We start from the raw sequence: 23,727 nt of genomic DNA, 5'->3' as shown, positions 1-23,727 counted from the left end.
TCTCTCACTTTTTTTTTAATAAAATAAACGACGTCTGTTGATCGTCTTTTGCTTTCTTCTGAAAATATTAACGAATCGATAAATGGCATCTATTTAAATTACGCTTTAAACGATTCTCTAGATCACATTTTTCTCTTTTTTTCTCTCTCTTTTGTACAATAAGTTCGAGGATGATCGTTCTTCTCAATGCCAACGAGAGACCCGATACTTGACGTTTTCTATGCTCGTTATCACTTATTTCTTTTTTTCTTCTTTTCACTTTTTTAAACATAGGGTGCTACAAACACGCATGACAGTATCATCCCGTTTAAAAAATTCTTATTCGACTTTACACATGACTTATATTTACAACAATATATCGAGAAAATGGCCTTCCAAGGAGATCGTCTAGCTTGCGTTTAAATCCGTGGAGATGGGCAACTAGATAAACGTTTCGATCGAAAAATGCGCTTAAAATGTTCACGTTAGATCACACGAAATTTAAAAGACAAAAATGATTCACAGATCATCAAAACGAGGACATTGCGTATCCGTTCGGAATTGTTTCGAGCGAATGAAATTAATTTAACAAAAAATAAAAAGAAAAAAGAAATTTTCTTCCAAAGCAATTAAATTATTAAAAAAATTTCCACTGACCTTCTCTTAACGCAGTACTCTCTTTCGTATTATAAATAAAATCACTGATACAGCAAACAAACAAACATGAAAAAGAAAGAACCAAACAGCAAGACAAACAATTCTTACACGAAACAGCTTTGTAAATGTTCCCCTTAGTACGCCTTTCTCGTATTTCTTCACAAAAATCTCTCTCAAGAAAACAGGTCCTTTCAGCTTAATCTTCCTTCCAAAATATCCACCCACCCTCTCGGGTCTTCGGATCCTTCTGTAACCTCTATCGCATCTTCCCCAAAATACATTCATTAAGGATACCCAGTGTTCTCTTTGCAGAGAGTAGATTTATCAAACGTTAAGAATCCACCTAAATCCTCATTTTCCACAACTATCCTTCCTTTTGTCGGAAAGGCCATTTCCACAGAGGTTTCTGATCCAATTCTTTCCACAACCATCTCTGAATTAAGGAACGTTTCCTTTACGAAATCCAAAAACCTTCGTGGACTGCTTCTCTTATACCATATCAGTTAACGTTTCTTTCTCATGGCGAATAGCGTCTGTGAGGAAGCGATGGTTCGAAAGACTCGCTTCCATCAAATCTACTCAATCTCCATTTCACCCTCTTATCGGTTCCAGTTCCTTTTCCTCCAAAATCGTAGCTGTAGAACCCTCATCGAGTTCTTACGATAAAAACCACTCTTTTTCCGAACAATTCCCTCGAACAACTCGTCCCAATTATACTTCTACGTAAAGGGGACTAGGTGAACGGAGGGACTGGCAACAACTCCATGGAAAGAGCCACGTGGCTCAGCACCTTGGCGAAAATTTCGGATTAGTGGGGCCGTGGATGTAGCTTCGTAGTTCTTTTGGCGGCTCTGAACCGAAATCCGACGCTGTGTCCACGTCAGATTTGCGACAAATAATCATACGAATGTCCGTGTGCAAGTAAATCCGGCCGGACTTGCCAGACATAAATCTGAAATATAAGAGTAGATTTTAATGGCCTGAACACGTATAACGATCGTCCACATGCGGGAATGACATTCGGATCTTCACAGGAATCAAGGGAGAGATTAATAAAGCTCGCGCAATTCACGAGTTAGATAAAAAAAATAGATAAAAGTGGAAAACGAATGAAACAAGGCAGCAAAAGTTGTTAGGAAAGAAGGAGTTTCCAGTCGTAGCTTTCGAGTATGAAACCGATACAGAATTAAGATGATAATTTAAAGTTTTCCAGTAGCAGAAGTGTTGGAATTACTTTGCGAACGAAACCATATTCGAAAACCTCGACTTGAAGGAGGAACACTGGTCGTGAAAGCTTCAAAACTTTAACCAACGAGGAAGAGCGTCTGTCCTCGCACTAGTACATAAAATTTTAAAGTTTGTAAATTGAACAAAGAGAAATGTACGCACCTAAGATGAACGAGGTAGCGTAGCGTTTTGTCCCGCAGTGTTCTCTGACGTAAAAAAGTATGAGATCGTGGTGGCATATCAGAAAGATCGTATAATACTACGAACATCTTAACGACTGTACCCAAAGGATTCAGAAGCGTTACTTGAATAGTACCGCTTCTTGGTACTTGGTAGCCCTTTTTGCCCAAATTAATATGTGCCTATGTAAAAAGTAATAAGAATCGTTCAAATCAGTGTCCCCTTTTGTACAGTTTAGATAAGTTTATTCAGTGTGCAAAAAATCTTTTCTTTCGATACGTGACGCAGAGGTGGCAAGAAGTCAAATCTTCAAATTTTCAATTTTTCAAATTTTTAAATTTTCAAATTTTCAAATTTTCAAAAATTTTTAAATTTTCAAATTTTCAAAAATTTTTAATTTTCAAATTTTTAAATTTTTAAATTTTCAGTTTAAAATTTTTAATTCTTAAAAGTGCGACTATAACTGGACACCTCTGCAAACGAAAACGAGAAAGGTAGCCAATTTCTGAACGAATCATTATGTATACACGCATAAACCGAGCATATTGTATTAAAAAAAAAAAAGAAGAAAAAAGAAGAGATAAAATGCTAAAAGAATAAATGAAGCGGAATACATACGAGATAGGGCGTGGAAACTTTATCATTGTCACCGAGCGTGTAGAAAAACACGGTGACAGGAAGCTTTCGATGTTTCGGACAGAAGGAACCGCTGGCACCAAGTTCTGCCGTGAAACCATGAACCGTCGACACGGGTTCAAGTCTGCCATTTAAAGCTGATTCCTCGAAGCTGCCTAAAAGTGCATGGCTCTGTGGCCTGCTGCGCGACGTTGAACGCCTTTTCGGTGTCTCCTCGCCCTCCCCAGCAGTTTCGGTCTCCCTATCGGTTTCCTCTAAGGACACCGCTCCAGGACTTGGCGGTGTATTCAATTCGAATAAAGCACTAAAATAGAGAAGCTCGTAAGCATGGACTCAACCTCTACTAAGTTCAACTCCTCGATACGTCGTACCTTCTTTTGGAGGAGACAGAATTTAAGCTGCTATCGTAATCGAAGCAACAGCTGCCTCTTCTCAATGGTGCGGGGCTAGAAGTTAATGGCAGACCGGTCCTGCTGTGGAACACCATCGAAGCCGCGTTCTCCAAGGACCGTCGAAATCTCTCCTGTTCAATGGCTGTTGGGACCGTCCTGTCCTGTGTCTCATCCTCTTCTGGGATCGCGATGTCCTTGACGTGGCCATTACTTCGAGGCTTGGTGGATACAGGATCCTTTCGCAACTTTGAAACAGCTTCGTCGTCGTCGTCGTGTTCCTCTTCGTGTTCGGCTTTACCACCCTCCTCGTTTGTACTATGAAGTCTGTTCTGCCATTTGGGCGATTTGGCATTATCGCTTTTGTCCTCCTTGAAATTTGTACTATAGGTTCTTGAGTTTTGATGTGCGCCATTTATACTAAACTCCGGATCAGTGCACGTCCTCTCTTTCTCCTCACTTAAGTTCGAGAAGTCTATCCGTCTCTTCACCTTGCTGTCCCTCAGGTTCTTCGGATCGTGCAAGCTTGGCTGAACGTTGTTGTACAAGAACGAACGTTGAACGAATTGCTGGATCACATCCTGGGAACCGTCCTCCGTCGTCGAACTCTTCTTTTCTTGCTCCTTTTTGAACAGTTGCTTGAGACGATTGAATCTTTTATTCAAAACCATAGGCAAGGATTTTTCGTCATGCAGCGATAGAGTTCTATGCTCCTGGTGCACTTTCGCACAGGGATCATCCGTTTCGCTGAAGGTTACTGTCGCGGACCTAGGTTTGGTCCCGCTGGTAACTTCTGGCCGGTTCCGTCTTTCTTTACTGGTTCGTAAAATTGCTCCCAATAGTATGTCCGCTTTGTTCGAAACGTTCTGCAAACAGTCCACAGGGTCGTTCATTCCCTTCTCAGAATTATTGCATTTAATCGCTTGCAGATTCTCGTGGGACCCAGCGATGTCTAATTTCTCCCGCTTCTGTGTGGGACTATAAATATTTTTATTGCCATAGATCTCACTGTAATTAGACTTCTCCAGAGCTTGTTGATCGTTCTTCCTACACAGTTTGTGACTGCAACCTTCGCAAGACTTCGCGCGATTCACGATGTTGTTCGTCGCATACTCGCTGTTGTCCAAGTTCATGTACTTCCCAACAGTCGTCTTCTCTGTCGCATCGTCGGCTGACTTTTCCGATCGGTCCCGTCTCTTCAAGGTCTTCAAGTTCGTCCTTTTACGACCTGATGGTGTCCTAGCCCTGAGCACAGCCAAAACCTCGTCGAACTCTCGCTGACTCAGCTCCAAATTGCAGTTCTTAAACCTGACTTCATTTCCGTGCTGATCTTGACTCTTCAAGTTCGTAGCTTTAACCTTGTTATCCACGTAGCCAGTGCTTGGAGCAACGCCTAGGACTCGTCCAGGAACCTTACTGAACCAATCCAAGAATCCTCCTTCCTCCTTCGACTTGTCCTTGTCATCGGGGAAGGAAAGTTTCGACATCAACTGACTCAAATCTTTCCCAGGTCTTCCCTTATTGTTCGTAGCACTATCCATTCCTGCCTCCAACGCTTCTTGTCCAGGAGACACATTCTCAGTACTTGATAATTTGTTCAACGGTTTCGTACAGCTCTGATGTACCATACAAGCGGAGTTGAAGGTGTCATGCTTCAACCACCGATTATTCGTCGAAGGTCCTGGATTTGATTCGTGAAAGGGACTGGGTTGCCTAAAGGGATTTATTACGAGGCTCGACTCCTTCGCGATTGGCGGTTTACAAGTTCTCTCGGTGTCGTTGAAGTAACTTTCTCTATTCCCTCGTAAGCTTTGAAACGCACACTTACTGTTGGCGCTACTGTTGTTCCAGGACTCCACGAAAGACCAAGGTAGCGAGGAATTGAACGGTATCAGGTTCTCGAACAGTCCATTCTTCTCCGTAGACTTGCTCTCCGTCTCCTTCATCTTCTTGCTGCCACCTTGCATGTCTTTCTCCAAGTTGCATTGCTTTTCTTTACAGTTGCCGGACGGCTTCAGCTGCGCGGGCTCGGGGTCCTCGATGGTCCTCTTGTACCGCTTCTCCAAGTTCCCTTCGCGTTCGTCGATGCTCAACTGCGTCTTGAAGCAGCGCTCCAAATTATCGGAATTCAGATTGTTGCGACTTCTGACGCCGTTGTCCTCCAACTTGCCCGGCTGGACGAGAACAGCCTTGACGCCACGGTTGTTCGAGATCTCGGAGGAGCACTTCGGGTAGCTCGAGCTCTGGCTGTCCTTCGACTCTCGCGACGTTGCCTCTTGCACCGAGGGCAGAGGCATCGGTTGAACCGTCACGCAGGAAGTCGCCTCGGCAGGGCCACAGGGAAGCGATCGGCGCCGTTTCCTCTCGCCGTTTGGCCGCGGAATCGACGGCGACGGCGGCGAAGCGTCCTCCTCCTCGCAACGACAATGGTGCTTGCCAGGCTTGTTGCAAGGTGTCTGCAGTCTGTCGTCCACCAAAACTATTCCAGAAAAGCAGATTTGTTTCGCGACATGTTCGGTCGTGACTCTTTGGTAAGATATTCTTCGAGCATCAGCTTCGCTAATTTATCAACGAACTTGAAACATCAATAGAAGAGAGAGAACGTCAAACATAATTTCCTCCGTGTGATTCACAGTATTAGAAGATTTATGACGAGCTAGTGGCTCGAGTGTGTGGATATAAAAAAGAGGAAAGGAAAGATTGCTAAATGCTAAGCATGTCAGAGAAAGATGAGAGATCAGTGGATATCGAATGTGAGTGAACAATAGTAGATCGATGAGAGTAGAATGCAAAGGAAAGAGAAATCGATTGTGAAGGTGATACTCGAATGTCGAAATATCACAATCATCGACTAAAAGTTTCTTCATTACCAGGTAAAACGAGGCCTTCGGGGTTTTGCGAGCCAGTAGGGACGGGGATAGCCTTGGTGGGTGTCAAAGCCCTCGCGACACCCTCCTCGTCCTTCTCTTTGATCGGGTGCAGCGGGCAGGTGAGAACCGGCACCTCTTCCATCCTTGGCAGTGCCCACACGGTGACCTAAAATTTACACGAGAAATCCTCTTCAGCTCCATTAAATGCAGTGATGGTACTCTCGAACGAGATTGGGAAGCCGGTGAGTCATCTGCTGGTTAAAAGTAGGCATACGTTAGTGTCCTCAACCACCAGAATAGAACCGTGGAAGGTAGGTCCGCGTACGTGGACGGGAACCACCATGCGGAATTGCATAGACGGTTCGAGGAACATTGACCTCGGCTTTGCCGCGAGTCAAACGTGTCATTTCGAGCGTTCACCGCGAGCTGTCGGCTTGCTAGGGTCGCAGGATCGATTTGGCGCGCATCTATTTCCGCCAATCTGAACACACTTTGGTACATACTTTGTCTCGAATACAGCAAAGTACAATTTCAATATAACGATGCTCTCTAAAGAAACATTGACAAAACATGCGCATTAATCGAAAGGTTGGCTTCAAATTTTGTCTTCCGTCACCCATATGATGCATATGCTTGAGTAGGTGAAGGGTGGGTCGAAATGACTACGAAGGTAATGGATCGTGGCGGGTCTCCTACCTTCATCGAATTTCCATCACTGTTCCCAGCCAGAGGGAAGGTATGCTCCACAGGGGTTTCCCGGAACTTCCTCAGATTTTCCTCGTTATACGGTACCACCCTCGTCGCGATATAACTTGGCTCGGCGCCGTTGCTTCTGGACCACCAAGCAGCGACCTGGCTGAAGTGAAGCCGAGAACGCACCGCTTGATACAGTCCGTAGAAGTTCATCGTCTCCGGACTCCTGGGGATAGTCATTCATTCGACTCGTTATAGAACGCCACGAATGTCTCGTCGAATCTTTTTGTACTACTGAATAATTCTTCGGTTGATACGAGACGACATAAAAAGACCTCGTCTTTATGGAAAAATCAATTCCCTTGGGGGGGGATGAATAAGCACTCACTTGCTGGGAACGACGCAGATACACCAGTACTCCAGCAGCATCTCCGACGCGTGTTGCCATGGTGAGATTGATAAGGACGGCACAGTGCAGATCGGGTTCTTGGTGGTAGCTTTAGCCAAACCGCACGGACAGTCGCTGCACAACACTACCTCGACGCAGAGGAACGAACCAACCACGGTACGGTCCGCGATCTCCCGGATGAGTACAAGATATCGATCGCACTGGACAAATAGCATTAGAAAAGATACTTTAGTCTGCTAAGTAGTTTCTCAATCTCTGGAAGGGACGCTAAGCGGTCGTTAAGGAATGCATAAAAGCTGGCCTAGATGACATTTCCCCCGATTTTTGGACAGTTTTCAAAGAGGTTACAAGGACAGTTATTTTACCAGGTAATTATCTTCCTCGCAAACGTGGTCATTAGGAGTCGTCTGCATAAGCGTAGCGCAATGTGGGCCCTCTTTGTATCCACGTGGAGGGCCCTGAATCCTCCCTTCGCACACAAGGACTCCAAGGGCTCGGAACACGCTGAGAATGCCACCCCGACCGTCAGCCCCATCTGGGCTGGGAATGCCTCCTGTCACTGCACCTAGGCAGTGCATACCTGCAACAGAAAATCACGATACGGTTAATTTCCCCAACAAACCACTTCTACCAACGGCTTCAATTTTCCTATTCAACGAAAGTTGTATCATGAACGTTGGAAGGATCTTGTATCCTTCGAACGTCAAGGATTTGAGATCTCATTGGCGCAAAGATCGCGGGATCTAAAAGGCAAAAAGTTGGTTAGAAGCAAAGCTTGCTGGTCAGAAAGCGGCGCGAGCACGAACCTGGGCGTATTCTCCTTCTGTGGAAGCAATCTCCAACGCACTGTAACAGGATCGCCGACATTTTCGAAGCCTGGTCTCGCGGGAATGAAAACTGGAACGATTCGTACACGACCTCCGCTATCGCCGATCTCGAACGCACGACGACTCATGCCGCAGGTACCTACTTATTGTGCCAGGCGAACTTTGCTCTCCGAGCTGACCGTATTTTCAGCGGAAATTGCCACGCATCGCCATGCTTCTCCCATTTCTTTGCCAGCCAAGATGAATGAAACAGTTCACGTTCATTGTACATACGCTCAGGCCTTTCAATGATTCATCGTTTAACTGCCTGCACTCGCCTTATTGAACGTGTCGGGTAGAGTGTGTCACTTGGAATCTTTCGAACTAATTAGGAGAGATTCGATGGATAATGATCAGTGTACGAATCTAGCGAAGTGAACTGTAACTTTTACTGAAATTATCAATTTCCTACGCTGTGTTCACTTGATCTTGTTGACTAAGAATCCTTCTAAAAATATTGCTCGGTGAAGGCAATAAAAACTGTTGCTGAATCATGAAGACAGGCATGTAAATCAGGCAGTCAAAAATCGCACTTGTACGGCATCGAGATATCGGCCGTACGTGTTTTCAAGGGACCCACTGCTTTCATACGGTTTTCTCGTTTGTTTTCACCTGACATTCGATCCAAGAATTCGATGTTCGTCTTCTGCCGGTCATTATGTAAAGGCGAGTACACAGGATGGCGATGGGCATTATTTATAACTTTGCCCACCGCCGCCATATGCGGCGAAAGCGACCAACCGGATTGGCCTCATCGCCGCTTTCCTCTGAGCGTATCAGCCTGTAGATCACGCCCTAACGAAAACTGTCAAAATTCCTCGGGAAATGTAACTCGGATTCTGGTGAAATTCAACTGGCGTCGATTAACAATTTCTGACGTGTTCCTCTTGAATAAAAGAGAAAACAAATCTCCGCTTTGAACAGAATTTCAGAGATGACAAGAGAGCTATTTTTGCCTACTCACCGGAGCAAAGAAATTTTTGCAACCCTCGACTTCTTGAAACTTCAAAGCTTTAGCAATTTGATCAACAGAGCACAGAAACCTCCATTTAGATTTGCGAAATCAAAGCAACTTTGAACACTATGTTTCTCAGAGAGGATAAGTCGAGGTAAGACTTCTCGAAGAGGTTTGGTTGAAAAGATCGTGCAGTGAACGAGGAACAGCAAAAACAGATCCTTGAATTGAAACCGACTCAAACACAGCTGCTCCAATTTCGTATCGGAGTTTAAAGAATATCTACGTAGCCTTAAAAATATTCACCGAACCAAGAGCACTGTCTAATCGACGATTTCCTCAATTTTACCACGCAGGGAGTCAAAATTATTCGACAACGAAACAGCGATCGCTTAAGATGCACTCGAGAGAGAAGCATCCACTCGACGAAAATTTGAAAAACCTCAATTTGGCGACGATGCACGCGAACTCCTCGAGGACGGAGACGTAGACGATTAGACGGCACTCAGACTGGGAAAGTCAGCCTCGACACACGATTAGACGACTTTTCGTCGCAACGAAGCGAAAAGTCACGGAGAGCGGGGGTCGTCGTCGCGCGGCGCGATGAGGAATTTGAATAAAGAACTGCGCAGCATAAGCTCCCGGCAAACGCGCGTTTCGTATGTGTCGGGGTCGGGGGTCTGTGTGCAAGGGAGAGCTTGTGGGGCTCCGCACGAGGGTGATCGTACTCGCGTGTCATGCGCAAAAACTTCAGCCCTCGATGAAGTCCTTCGACAGCCAGGATTAAGAGGGACTTTAACTTTAAGATTGCTTCTCCCAGTAAACACTAAATAACTTAAGTCATCTCGATTAAACCACCGTATTCTGGGATTATTCCGCGAGTCGCCGTACTTGGAACCTGATCCTCCTACGACAAATATTTGTCGTCTTCAATGACATGGCTATTGTAAGGTGATCTAGGGACAGAGAAGTGTCTAATACTGCTTCTAATCGTATCGTACGATAGCTCTCAGTAGCCGATAATCCGTTACTTAAATCTCGTTAGTCTCCGAGACTGTCGGAGTTTTCCATCGAATCGGTTGCCTCGAACCCACTATACAGATGCCAATAGTGAAACAGTTTCCGCTAAGAAAATGCAACGAAGGGAAACCCTTAATGCAGACATGACTTCGAGGGGATCGGAGGTGGGATAAATGAAAAGCTTTGGAATTTGATCTTACAGAAGTAGAGAGCACTCAATTGGAAGATAAGAGGGACGTGTCTCGTGGGACCAAGATCGCCGCAAGAATAAGAAGGGGCGAATGCATGTGGCGACGTCGCGGGAGGTTCAGAGAGCGGTGCGTTTCTGGTGCACCGCGGCATGAACACTGGTCCAGCTGAGAAAACAGCGGCTTGTTGGCGCCAGTGTTATCCAGCACGGAGTAAACAAGTTACGGAGGATTATTCCAGTGGACTTGATGTCCTGAATCGCAGCGATTTTACCACTTTCAGTCGAGCATCGCGAGAGATCGCTCTTAAGTGCACCGACCTTGATGCATTCCCAATAAACTTCCCCTCTCCCTTGAAACTTCTTCGGAGAAGGCAATCAATTGTGGGACTGGGAACTCTCTGGACAACGATACGCTCGTTAACAATAGGTAAGGAGAGAAAGTCGAGAAGGAAGCGTACAAGAGCGAGCCTTTTGGAAACACAATGGCAACGAGCACGTTGCAAAATCCTCCGCTGGCGGAAAACGTAAACTTCGCCCCTGAGAGCGTGTCTCGAGTTGTGGAAGATTCTGTGAGGCAGTCGGCCAACAAACAGATAGCCAGAATTAGTCACTAAACGACTATCAATTATCAGGATTCGAGCGTCGGTTATTACCAGACGGAATCGCTCGAGCGGCTATCTAGTAAGTGCTCCGTGGCCATCTGCGCGTGGCAAAACAGAAAGGAGGATCGACGCTTTGCCTCGAGACGATAATGTTTATCGTGTGAGAGTCACTGGGACAAAAGAAGACACTGCCAACTTTTGCGCGTAGGTTCTGCAGATGGCGATAAATAAAGAGGCTTTTCCTCCTTTATCGTATTGCGTTTCGATGTGCGTTTCATTATCGAGCAAGTTACTTGTCAGCAATCGGTGGTGTTTAGAAGAATGTTTAATAAACAGAGCAGGTCTAAACGGTGGCAAACCCTCCAACCAAGCTGTGCGAATGGTTTCCGGCTGATCGAATGCCTCGGCGCAAGACGGCAGGGCGAAGTGCACGTGAAACGCGGAGTGCGCATTAACTTCTCCATACGCGAGACAACGAAGCGTGAAATTTACGGTTGAAACGCACATGTAAATGCGTTAACAGAATTACACGGCTTCCAGGGTTGCCCAGTAATTTCATTAACGGTGACGATATCTTTTCCCTTCATTAATCCGCGAAGCTGCTTGGATTCCCATCTTTTTAAATCCGAAGTGAGAAATCGCGGTCTTATCGCAATCGAAACAACCTTTCGCCGTCATGAAGATAAGCCAGTGATAACAGAGGACCCTGTCCTGGGTCAACTTTCCATAGCTTGTAAATAATTTGCGAAAACAACGATAGAACCTACTATCAACTTTCGAATCGAGTCTTTAATTCTACGCTCTCAAAGCTGATTACTTTTTGTACGTATTCCTTCTGATACCATTCAATTTTCTTCTCTGAGGAGTTAAGTGTGCGATTGGAACTAGATCAGAGGAAAGTCAGAGATTACTCGTTCGAGACGCAAAAAACGCAGGAGATCCGGCGCGTGCAGGCAGAAAGCAGCCACAGCGCGAAGCTGCGCCTTTCGCTTTCGAATAGCATCGCGAGTAAGAAGCTTTTCACGAAATCTCTGCAATCACAGAAAAATCTTGGCGATACTGTGCTAAGTAGTAATTAGAATCGAGGGAGAAATCGAGTAAATTAATTTGCGTGCTTGTTCCTCGTTTCTCCCAACGTGAACACTATACTAAACACTTGAAGAGCTAAAAACCACTGGAAGTAAGCGACCTCAAATTCTGCAAGCTTGCTGGAGCGACGGAACTCTGAATCGGCATTCTGGAAAGTGCAGTCCTGAGTAGCAGCTTTTCTGATATTAAATAGTTCATTGACGTCTTGAACATTGTCGCAACAGCTAAGGAAAAATTTACAAAAAATTGTGACTGCTCGAAACTTGTAGATATGCGTGTTCTTTCCTTCTAGCAATGCACGTTTAACGATCAGCGAAGGAAATCGTTGATCAAGAGAAGGTTGTCTTCCGTTGCCACAGATCCGTTACCCATTAGCTCGTTAACATGCTTGACAATGTGTTAGACCGCGCCTCTACACGCATCCCGTACACCAAAACTGTCCCCTTTTCTATGACACTGCCATCTTGAGTAGCTCTACGTGCTTTCTATCTTCGACTATTCCAATTGCCGGAACTATGGCAACCTAACAGCTGCAACATTTTAATCGTCGCTCTTGGGGACTTTCGAAGATAGCAGCCAGTATTCTAGTCTCTTATTTAGGGACTTAACCATTTCCTCTGGAGCACTTCAAGAGTTAGCTCACAGTTATTCACACAAAATATTTGATGATTTAGAATATCCTGAGACAACAGTTTATGTGAAGCGATATATCAGTCCCGATGTTGAAAAGAAGTAACGATTGTGAGTCGCGAAGCAATCCTATAAATCTTCCTACGTCACGCGTCGACGAGCTGCTCCAGAGAGGATCCGAGGGAATTGGAAACGGTGTTTTTCTTATTTCTGTGCACGGCTTCGAGCCACAGAATGTACTGCATAGGAAATCAGAAGAACGTCTGTTGACCGCAGATGGGAGGAGAGATGCATTCCTGGTGAGCTGCATTTGAATACTCTCCGCGCCAGACAGCTTCATTTCTCTCATTGGGGAATCAAATGCGACGAGAATTATACCAGACGGAAATACGAGTCGTCGATTCTAACCATTTAATAAAAGGCTCTTAGCGGCACTTGCTTTCATTAACCAGTCGCATCTTAACGTTCTTTCAAAGTCATCGATGTTCCTTTGAATATTACTTAGCAAATTCATGTTATTCGTAATCATTTCTTCTCTTTTATATAGGTTCAGTTTTTCATCAACAGAATCTGGAACGAGCCAGACCGTGCCTTTTCTCTCAATCGTTATCGTCCCACCGAATCCTTGTCGACCTCCCTTCGTCCTCGGAGAAAAGGGTCGGTTCGTTCCTCTGTCTAGACATGGTCGACCCACCCTCTGATTTCGGGGGAATCGCAACCGTGGAGGTTGAAGAACCGTAACGGCTTTGGAAAAAGCCCGATGGAAACAAAGGATCTCTGATTACGCATGCGAAAATGGAATACTTAGTCACTGGATTAATTCGAGAGCCTTTGGGGACAAGGCTTGGAATCGTGTCGTAGAAGGTCACTCAGATATTTCTCTTTTCATTTTATCGTGTTGATAGAGGACACGTATTCTTTTGATAGAGGGAGCCTTTAATTATCACAGATAAGATTTCCATTTTTTACCTCAAACAATACACTTATGAAACAACAATCGCAGTAATGGAGCAACCAAGGCTACGTCTTATCGGATCGCTTTTAGAAATGAGAATGACTATAGACCCGAGAATGGAGCAAACCTTTTTCGACCTTTGGAACAGCCGGCTATCTTCAGCGACGTCTAGCATCCTTTCATTGCTTTATTCTTAATTTCGTGTTTGCCCCAAACTCTCTTTATCCTCTTGATGATTTCACGGTCATTACGCAAAGTTCGAAGCCAGCTTATCTCCTCTTCCCATGCGATAACATGAATTACGAGTCTCCACGTCCACGTTTACGTTATTTCTTTTTGCTGGACGATAAATTCTTGCGGCACGAGTTATTGTGCAACGCGACTCTTTGAAAGTAATGATCTTCGTCTCCCTGGAATGACCAGTATTGGCGTTCAAAAATTTGACTTCGCAATAATTAGCCACTTTTTGGTCCCAATTGCGCATCTTGAAGCGTCGATGTCACGTTGACGAAATCGACTAAACATTGCACATGGTGTCGCCGGGTTGCGAAAACGAGTGCAAGATAATGATGACAATGCCATCTGGCAACAGAGTAGCAAGAGAATGTAGCCTTTGCGAAACCGATTCTCATTGAAATTTCCGTGAATGAAAGGAAACATTAAGAGAAACGCACGAGATTATTATTATTATAGTAAGTGCAGGTGTAGTTGTAAGTTCCAGGTTGGCACAGTTTCGTGGCAATAATGATGGAAACGGTAAGTGCAGCAAACATCCAAAGTCCACTCCGTCTTCATGTTTCCTGCGAACAATGGATGGAACAGGCTCGGTGTGCCTTTATTCGCAGGCAGAACGGTGAAACTCTTTCTCGCTGTTCGTCCGTTGCGAAAATGTAGCCCCTTTTATGGGGAATAATGGGTCGAAGAACGTACTGTCAACTAGGAGCACGCGTTCCCATTGATTGCATCCCGAGCAGCAAGCAGCAAGCAGCGTCGCTACTAAAGGCGTACTAACCCGTTCAGGAAACCTAGAACCTGCTGCACCGGCCCCAAACACGCTGCACCTTGTTCTCTTTCGTCACGTGCTGCAAGGGAATACGAGTCTGGCGTAGAAACGACGCAACAATAAATTTAAAGGGACTACGAAAATCCCCAGATCTATCAACCATGTTGCATGCATCTGCCGCCTCAGTGAGCTGAAGAAGTAACGTCTCGAGTGTCTCAACTGAAAATTACGACCAGAGATCTTGAAACTCAGACCTCGGGAAAGTGCATAGTCAGCTGAGTTTGTCATAATCTTTCTAATATTCTTTGTGACTGCGATTCCGTTCAAAGAGCATGCAGTAAAGGGATTTGAAAAGGGCCATTCTTGTCCACGCTGCAAGGAGGACTGCCTTATCGGATCTTGCGGTAAATTTAATTCCGCTCCATTTTAGGTCGTGACGCGCGGACCACGGTAACTTAATTACAGCAATTCGCTTCTTGTTGCTGCGCAAACAACGACGCCCTTTCGTCGCTCGACAGGAAACGACGGACGCGAAGCGAGGGTAATTAAAGGGACGACAAAAATCGCAGTTATCCGGCTTAAAGGCAACTATACACTCGGTCCCTTTGATCGTGTTCGCCAGAGCCAAAGCCACTGACGACTGAGTCCGCTTTTAGGTTACACAACTTGTCTGACAAGAGCAACTTTCGACTTTAAGGGTATATACTAGCATTTTCAGCTATGCTCTGGCATTTTTCAGGTACTAACATTTTCATCGGCAATTGTTGCCATAATTATTTTTATTCGATGGTTAAGCCTGGAGTTGATAGTTCAAGATAAGAAATTGCGTCCTTATCTAGATACTGGCTTCTATCTGCTTTCTGCTGTATATCTACACAGCTGTTTCGCTAAATATGCTTTTTATCAGACGTTTTTGTCACCGTCAATGCTTGTGACCGTAGATTTCTGTTAAGAAGCCTAATGAATCGGCAGCCATTTTGCAATTGTTTCATTCATGAAAACTTTCACGTCGGATATTTTCCCACTGGCAGAATCAAACTATCAAACTTAATAGCTCCCTCATTATGCAGTTTATGGCCCACATTGTACATAGGGGTACCGTGTGGGTTTCGTGAACGAGCCCTAGCACGAAGTAATCGAAAGACATCGACCTCCGGCGAGGGCGTTCCATCCATTACGGTATTATACTCCGCCTCTACGGGGAAATTGTCGTTCACGCAATTGCTCGAATCAACGGTAAGCCTCATCTACGTCTCTTTAATTAAACCGTCGTTGGTGGAATACGCCTTCCTTGCGACAACTTTTAACACGAGCATAGAAAAATGATTGGTCTTTCCTCCGAGGCTCTTGCAACCGTGCAGTCTCTTAAGCCACAAACGATCCCTGGGAAGTCTAATATTGACGGCGGCGCGATAGCGGGGACAGAAAACGCAATCTTCATCTGCAAGATATTATTACGAGGAACGGTGGCCTTCGTTGAACCACAACTGCAAACAGTGGAAAGCCTGAGATACGCTTGGAACAAAGTACAATGCACTCGGGAAATACTCGTTTGGAAGCGGGAGGGTGAATAACGGAGGAGAGCGAATCGAGAAGGAGTCGTGCTCGAGTGTACACCTCGATCGGCCGTCCAGGAAAAGTCGAAATGAATCGAAAGGAAGTTCGAGGAAGATCGTTATGCAATGCTAGGGGCTTTTCATCGGCGAAATGTCAGCCGGTGAAAAATTGAGAACCGTGTCGCTCGACGCCGCCACCTAATGGCACAATAGCTTAACATCCACCTCGCGGATGACTTTCTATTTCCAGAAGCGTTAGAGAGACAGCTGTTGCACATGCACCGGTGTCATGTATATTAAATAGCCGCGAGTGAAATTCTGATTGGACAAGCAAACTCCATCGGAGTCGCTGATGACCCTAAACTGACACGGGATACTGAAACGCCCTAAATACCATCGACTGCGCTCCGACCTGCTGATAAGAACAGGAAGGAGCGCGCAGCAAGTGGGGTATGGTAGGTCGACTCGAATCGCTGCCTCTTGAATGCTAACTCGACGAACTGCAGCATTGAAAAAGCTCAAAGTGTAGAAGAGAGCGAGTCAGAGAATAGTCGAAACGCGTATCGTGTTACGGTCCAAGCGTTCGCTAGGATATCGGCGTAGAGCGGTCAGGAATGGAAAAACCAGTGTCTAAAGGCGTCCACCAGCGATTCGAGTATCCGCCACCTCCTCAGCACACCTCTATTTCTATTTCCAGAAACACGGTGGACACCGGACAGACTCGCGTGGCTCGCACCACTAGAATCGGGACGCCTTCGCTGAAACAGCGCCCGAGAAAGCTCGCTGAGACCAATGCCAACTAGCAAATGGTTCGTTGGATCGTCGGGAAGCCCTAAACGACTCTACTACATAGGCACCGCTGAGTACCTTCTTCCAAGGAAAATCGGGATCACGGGAGATTGCGAAAAATTGGCCGCTCGAGCGAAATGACGTAACTGGACAGTGAGAGTAGATACCGGGAGACCTCAAGCTTCCGTTCGTACTGGATTCTCGGTTTACATAACGCGACCAGTTACAATCGCTGTGGCAAGTGTTCGGTTGCTTTTCCAAGTCCCTTTTTCTCTCCATTTCTGCATAAGAAAGTGGTTCATATATTGTGACTTTGAATGAATACTACAGGAATATAAGATATACAATATTTATGATACACTAATGTATGCATACTCCGAACTATCCTGCATGAATGAGAACCGAGTCTGCATCGATTCAGTCTCTGAACGCAGCCAGAGGCAGGAGCCTGGGCACCCACATCCCATGGCAAATGGAAAGAGAAACAGCGGTAGGCGGCTGGCTTCGAATAAGAGGCTCGAGGTGAAAGAGCGGTCCTCCGGATATCGTGTCAAGGCTAATGTTTATCGATCGGGTAGTAAGTCCGCGTACACGCGTCCGCTTATCGACTGCGCTCGCAGCAGGTCGCCTCTCTGCATCCTTTCCCCTAGGCTCGGCTCTGGACGCTCGCGTGGAAAAGGGTCGGGGATCAGAGCCGAAGCATTTCCACTGCCGCCCGAGTAGAACGGCGTTTTGCAACCAGTGACCGCTCGCCGAAACCGCTCCCCGAAACCGCTCCCCACCATTCTGCAACTTTTGTTTGCTCCTTGATGACCAGACAGGCCTGTGGTTTCGTCGAGGAAACGCAACCACGAACACCGCGCGAGCAAATTTATTCTGGCTACGCGCAGCTTTTCTTTCTCGCGGATGGGGGGACCAGCCTCGACGATACAAAGCACTCTATTCGTAATAAACTGGCCGTCAACGTGGTTTTACGATCTCCAGATTTATGACTTGCTGATTCCCGTTGCACGGACGTCCTGCGGACGCGCAGCTTGTGGCTTTTAAATGCAAATCCTCGCGCCAACCCTGCGTCCTTGCATACGAAACGCTTGATGCGGAACGCGTTCAAAACCTCCGGAAGGGATCGCTTTTCCCAAGTTTAATAATTTTGTATTGCGGTTCGGGTTGCAACCATAGATCTGGCTCTTGAATTGTCCCTCGCGTTAACGCGCAGTGTCACTTCTAAATTTGTTAATGGAGCGGGAGAACGAGGCGGAAGACGGGCGGATTTTAACCAAAATAGAGGGGGACCTTGTCTGGCTGTAATCGGCTTAAATGTATCCACGAATATGCTCTGGAATCGATTGCGGTACGTACGTGACCCATATTGTCAACTAACATGTTTATTTCATTTCTTCTTGATAAACAATTCAGCTCAATTTTTGCAGGAAATAAAATGTCAGTTATAAATAAATGTCTTCAAAATGTCAAACCACTTCAGAGTGCAGTAAATATCCAATTTGAACAGGGGAAACAAATATGAAGATACAATTATATCTAATATTAATAAATTGTCTACATTTATAACACAGAAAAATCAATGATTATTTCTATAAATTTCGGAAGAAATATAATTTTTCTATGCGCAAAGAAAAAAAATAGATGTTGAGGTGTGAAATAACGGGGCCCCCGCCTAGGCTCGGCCCTGACAGTGCCGTGGACTCGTATCAGCGACGAGGTCAGCTGAGCGTAGCGTCGAGCCCTCAGCTGGGAGCGAAAGATGGCGTCGAACAGCTGATCGACCGTCCGTGCATGCGCACTGGCACCGCGCTAGCAGACGCCGTACAAGCGCACAGAGCCACACGTGCGAAATATCGAAAGTCTATTTCCAGGTTGCCGACGAAAATGGCTTACCGTTTCTCGTGCCATATGGCTCGGATTCGCGTTGCCTCCTGACTAGGGGAACAAAGGCGAAATAACCCTTTGAGCGTGCGATTATTTTTGGAGAAAAGCATTACGCTCGAGAATTCTTTCCATTAAAATATGTCATTGTGAATGGGGGACCGTTCGAGCTCTCATACCGAGCTGATTGAAAATCTGAAAAGGAGATCTCCGTTCGAATCACTGAAGCTTGAAACCCTTCGACCAGCACGTGCAAATTTCAAATCCTCGGCTATCCAACCAGGGTCTTCAGTTTATCCCTTATCGATCGAGCATCCTCCTCTAATATTACCTCGAGATAGCCTTGGTAACAAAGCTCGCAAGGTCACGAAATCGAAGGGACTTTTATCTTATCGTCGGTCGACTGTCGGTTATCTCTAGGACACAACACACTTTCATCTTGCGTCGCTGTGGGCTATTTCCACGCGATGTCGTCAAGCTCAAGGAAACCACAGGGAAGGTTCTCGCTTGTATGCAGCTTTTCGAACGCACGGAGCCCTTGAAATTGTCGCGCGAGGTTACTTCGATCGAAGCCGCTGCCGCAGCTGCTCGCAATGCTTACCGAAAGACGCTTTATAAGCTTGACATTCCAGCTGGTATCGTGCCAACGTTAATCGTCACGATATTGCGGCACGCTCGTGACGTTTCTGCCCGTACCCTTTCACTCTGGCCAGGTGCTCGAATCGCGCACTCAACTACTAAGGTTCCGTTCCGGGTTTCGCGTCGTCCTCAATCTTTCCACGATCTTTCATCGCGGAAAACTGATAAAATTCATAAGCGCGGACCAGGTGAGCACAGTCACACAGGGTAGCAACTGTTTCGGTAGACGGAAGTCCTTCGAAAAGCCCCTCCTGTTTCAAAACCAGAACCAACTTTGCAGCGTACTCAGGTTACCAGAACAGAACAGGACATCGACAATGTAGCTACGGCGAACAACGTCATCCGATGCTCGAAACTTTATACGACCCACAAAGTCAACAACGAGCATGGGAGAACGGCTTCGATTCGCGTGCAACATTGTGCACGACAGGAGTCGAACTAGAGGTCTACAAAGCAGAGTCAGGTGTCCAGTTCCGAATATCGCTGCAGAACCGAATCGCGCTAACTGTAATCCAATGGAAAGAGAGATCGCGCACGAAGGAGCGAGCAATCCTTTCTCGTTCGTGTCCTTTCACTCGAGCCAGGTGCTACGAATTACGGGACCGACTAAGTAGGCACTCGTGAACCATTGCTCTGGTTAGAGCCAGAGCAAAAACAACGGCACTCCTCGGGACCGAAACGAGGAACGCCCCGCTCCGAATCGAAAGTTCAGACGAAAGCAATTTCGACTCGAATTCAATGGGAGCCAGCCCCGAATTTCGACCGCTACAAGTGGCCGCCTAGGTCGCCGATCGCTGAATAATTCAATGCAGGGTGGGAAAGGTTGTTGCTGTGACTATATCGCTCTTGGGGGCACAGGCTCAAGTTTCAGAAGACTACCGTGAACTTGCGAGCTCTGACGTTGCATCCTGCATTACATCGACGGTTACACGGATGATAATGTTATGCAACTTAATTACGATTCTTGCTCAGCTGCTCATTAGAGCTCAGCGACGTATTTGGTTGCGGTTGTGAGATGGGATCGAGGCTACAGTGACAGCGCAATGACGGAACATGAGTCGATTATAAATCGTGTGCAATTACGTAAACTGAAGGGCAGTGCATCCTCCAGTGGTACCTCGAGGAGAGGAGTTCTTTCTCTCTTCAATTCTGATCAGCATTGTACTATTTAAATGAATAGTATCGAATCCATGGCGAATGAGATTAATCTATGATCGAGGACAAATACTGAACTTGATACTGTCCTAACATAATTTCCCAACACTCAATCGCTCCTTTTTTGCCAATACTAACAGCTGAGAGATTAGAAGACCGATCTTTGATCACTCACGCATCTGGAAAAGTTCGTATCGACGTGGAAGAAAGCGTAGAGTGATTGAAAGGCAACACGCGATGCCTCGATCACGTGGCTATCGATCTCCGAAAGATCTATCGCTCGGCGACACTGATCTACCAGCTCAGCCGCGACACTTCCGCGTGTGGTGTCCATATCGGCGTGGGGCTCGCGGCGAATTGCGCGTAAAATCGGCGCACGCGATTGCATAATGCGCTCGCACGAGTGCAACGGTAGTGCACACGTGTCAGTGCGTGGCACGATGTGCCGATACTGTCACACAACTGGTTGTTGCTAACTCGCGTAACCGCGCCTTCTTCGTGCTATCGTTTCGCGATTTCGTGACGGTGTTTAGCAGCTTAGAATTAGAGTTCGGTTCGATAAGATACAATAAATAAAAATACCTTACAAAGAACGTCACTGCTTGAAGCATGTCGAAGATTGAAAAAGCTCCGATACGACAGACTTTGATACAAACGCGTGAATACGCTCGAGCCAAGTTGAAACGATGGGTTGAAGCAACAGGGAGAATGGATCACCTTGATGAAGGTGATCCGCTTAGATTGAGGGGCTATACATAGTACCAGGATCATTAGGTGATCCCAAAATGAAATTGCTATTATGCCGTGCACGAGACCGCAAGGTCGGGGAATGCGACGCTGAGGCTAAGGGAATTATAAATGACTAGTTTTTCAATCGTAACTGAACTCTATTAAAAAGGTAAGTTCATGAAAGTGGAAAGTAAACGCAAATATTCCACCAACCGCTACGCAACGAAGGTAGGTACTTAACGGTCTACTGTTACGGTCTCTGTTTCCGCTAGCTTCCTCATTTCGTAACGCTAAGAGGAATCTAATTTATTGGCCGGTGTATTAAATCAGATGGCAAGCATTTACTACTGAATTAGAGGGCACTGTTAATCGCTAGAAATACATCAAGTCGCGTACCTTTTGATCCTATCTGCTATTGGACTGCCAAAAGAACGCTTCCAACACCACCCAAAAATAAACTGGTACTTCCGGTAGGCTTGGGCTGTTTCGCAGCCTCGAGGCATCCACGACGAGAGACCGCGCCGAATGAGGATCGCGAAAAGTCAAATCTCTGTTCTTCGTTCCTCCTTCCAACGCGTTGACGTTGACGAGATGAATAGCGACGCAGAGACTAAGAAAATTTCGGAGAAACGTCGGGACACCTTTAGCGAGGCTTCTTAGAAAAATCGAGAGTGCTCTCGAGATTGACCCACCGCGTTCCACTTTTGCGGAGTACGAGCTCGGAATTGGGTCGGCTGGCCGAAGTAACAAGGGGTGCACGGTTTACGGACGAATCTATCCCGGCTAGTTGTATCGTGCGATGAAAACGTGCCCTCTCGACACATGGTTCAGGCGACACCGCGACCTAAATCAACCTACTGAACCTTGGACACGAAAATGACAGTTTTTGAGAGACGAGATGCAGGTTTTCATCCTAACCGTGTCCCTGATGAGCTCCTACTGCTGTAGAAAAGTACACACGATGTACCGCGAGAGTACACATTCGCTAAAATGTATGAACGGTAAGCGTAAAATAATATTCCGCCACGAGGCAACCTGTCTTCTCTTGACCAGGTCGACCAGGTGGATACTATCGTAGACATTGTGCGAGAATTCTCGCGCCATGATCGATACCAATGCTTCCGCGATACACGTTCAACCGACTTTGCAACGAAACGAGTTCTCGAGCGCGGAACTCCTCGTTTCCGCGTTTCCGCGTTTCCACAAGTATCCTCGATTCGAATCGGAGTGGAAACGAGGTGAAGGTATTTCCACGGTTGCCTCATTGTGATAACGTCGTGGATTGATATGGAAGACGATATCCCGTTGCGATCACCGAATTACCGAAATGAAGTTATCGAGTTTGGCGGATGAAATCTATGAAAAGAAGACGATGGCAATGGAAGGAGAAAAATGGCTTGTTGTACCTGTCTGATACAGCTCTAATGCACGTGGGGGCCGTGGCTATCTAGTTTCACGATGATAATCAACGCCGTAAGAGTAGACTGCAATATCGAAATCCGAGCCGGCCCCGAACGAGATCCAGGGGCGTCGTTTTGGATTCTTTTCGCTACATCCGTTCTGCCTTGGGCACGGGCGTGCGCGTAGGCATCCTCGTGCGTACACTTAGCGGTTCGAATAACACGGATGTCAGGGTGAATTTAAATAACTCGACAGGTATCATTACACGATTTATGAACGCCATTAAACTTTATCTGTCGAGCAGACGATTTTTGAGCAACGTTCCATTTTTCCCCAACGATCGTAGCCATCATCTGATGCTCCTCACATTATGGATCGATCATTTAAATGGTATTACGAGGAAAAGTTTGTGAAAAGAGTGAAACCGAGCGTGAATACGACGACGGCTTGGTCGATCGAAACTTCTAAATTCCATTAATCTTGAAGGATTTCAACTTTAGCTTGATGTATCGTTAAATTCCTATTATGGAGTCTTATTACTTAATATATCCGTTACGGGTATTTATTTATCGGTAACAAAGTTATCCCGTATACTACTGATAATCTGATATCCTAAAGTCGTAAAAAAATAACACATCAAGGTTCAAAATGCTCTCCCTTAGACTACTGTCATACTTGAGAGGGAAAATTTTCTTATTTTCGCTAGAAAGTCCCTTGCATCGGCAAACACTTGGACGATGAATAATTGCACTATTTCGAGACGGCTTGCGCCACCTCGCGAATAAATGATAGGGTTGGACCGCATATCACGATATGTCGTGCCACGACACACAATGCGCCTTCCCACACCGACGAATGTCTCGTCGACGAGGGAAGGGAATGACGTCAATTTGCTGGAGGGTGAAAAAGGGCTGGACCCCTTCCCGCGTTCGAGCTGCGTTATCGCGAGTATTTACTAGCCCGGCTGCAAATAAACCGTTCGGCACCAGTTTCCTTTTCGTTTCTTATCGCAAAAAATCAGCCCCTTTCGCCGAGACCCACGAATTCTGGTAATTAACAGCTCGTCGTTGTCACGATCCAATTAACCAACAATGAGACGAGGACGTGAAGATCGACGACGAGCTCCAGAAAACTGCAACTAGTGACTGTGAGCCTCTCCTGGCACAATTAGACGAAAATGCACTCGTGCTCGGTGAACCCGACACCGGGACGACTCGAAACGCC

General features: G+C 46.2%; 1 protein-coding gene across 2 annotated transcripts in view; it reads right to left on the bottom strand.

The window, feature by feature from the left end:
- Positions 1–1,403: 1,403 nt before the first annotated feature.
- Atos (atos homolog atossa) overlaps positions 1,404–23,727 on the bottom strand; it is a 29,226-nt gene continuing 6,902 nt past the window's right edge. The window contains exons 2-9 of one of the 2 annotated variants that reach the window (XM_076385066.1): positions 7,406–7,620; positions 7,020–7,240; positions 6,635–6,857; positions 5,939–6,104; positions 3,051–5,547; positions 2,662–2,983; positions 2,026–2,225; positions 1,404–1,588 (exon numbers count right to left, since the gene is read on the bottom strand). In XM_076385066.1, coding sequence (XP_076241181.1) covers positions 1,420–1,588; positions 2,026–2,225; positions 2,662–2,983; positions 3,051–5,547; positions 5,939–6,104; positions 6,635–6,857; positions 7,020–7,240; positions 7,406–7,618 — 4,011 coding nt within the window. In that variant the 5' untranslated portion in view covers positions 7,619–7,620 and the 3' untranslated portion in view covers positions 1,404–1,419. Of the gene's footprint in view, positions 1,589–2,025; positions 2,226–2,661; positions 2,984–3,050; positions 5,548–5,938; positions 6,190–6,634; positions 6,858–7,019; positions 7,241–7,405; positions 7,621–23,727 lie in introns of those variants that run through there. The other variant, XM_076385067.1, reaches the window with a different exon arrangement.

The sequence above is a fragment of the Calliopsis andreniformis genome, chromosome 9 (genome assembly GCF_051401765.1).
Source record: "Calliopsis andreniformis isolate RMS-2024a chromosome 9, iyCalAndr_principal, whole genome shotgun sequence".
NCBI lineage: Eukaryota > Metazoa > Arthropoda > Insecta > Hymenoptera > Andrenidae > Calliopsis > Calliopsis andreniformis.
Note: the sequence above shows the minus strand (reverse complement) of the source record. Positions and strands in the feature narration are given on the sequence as shown.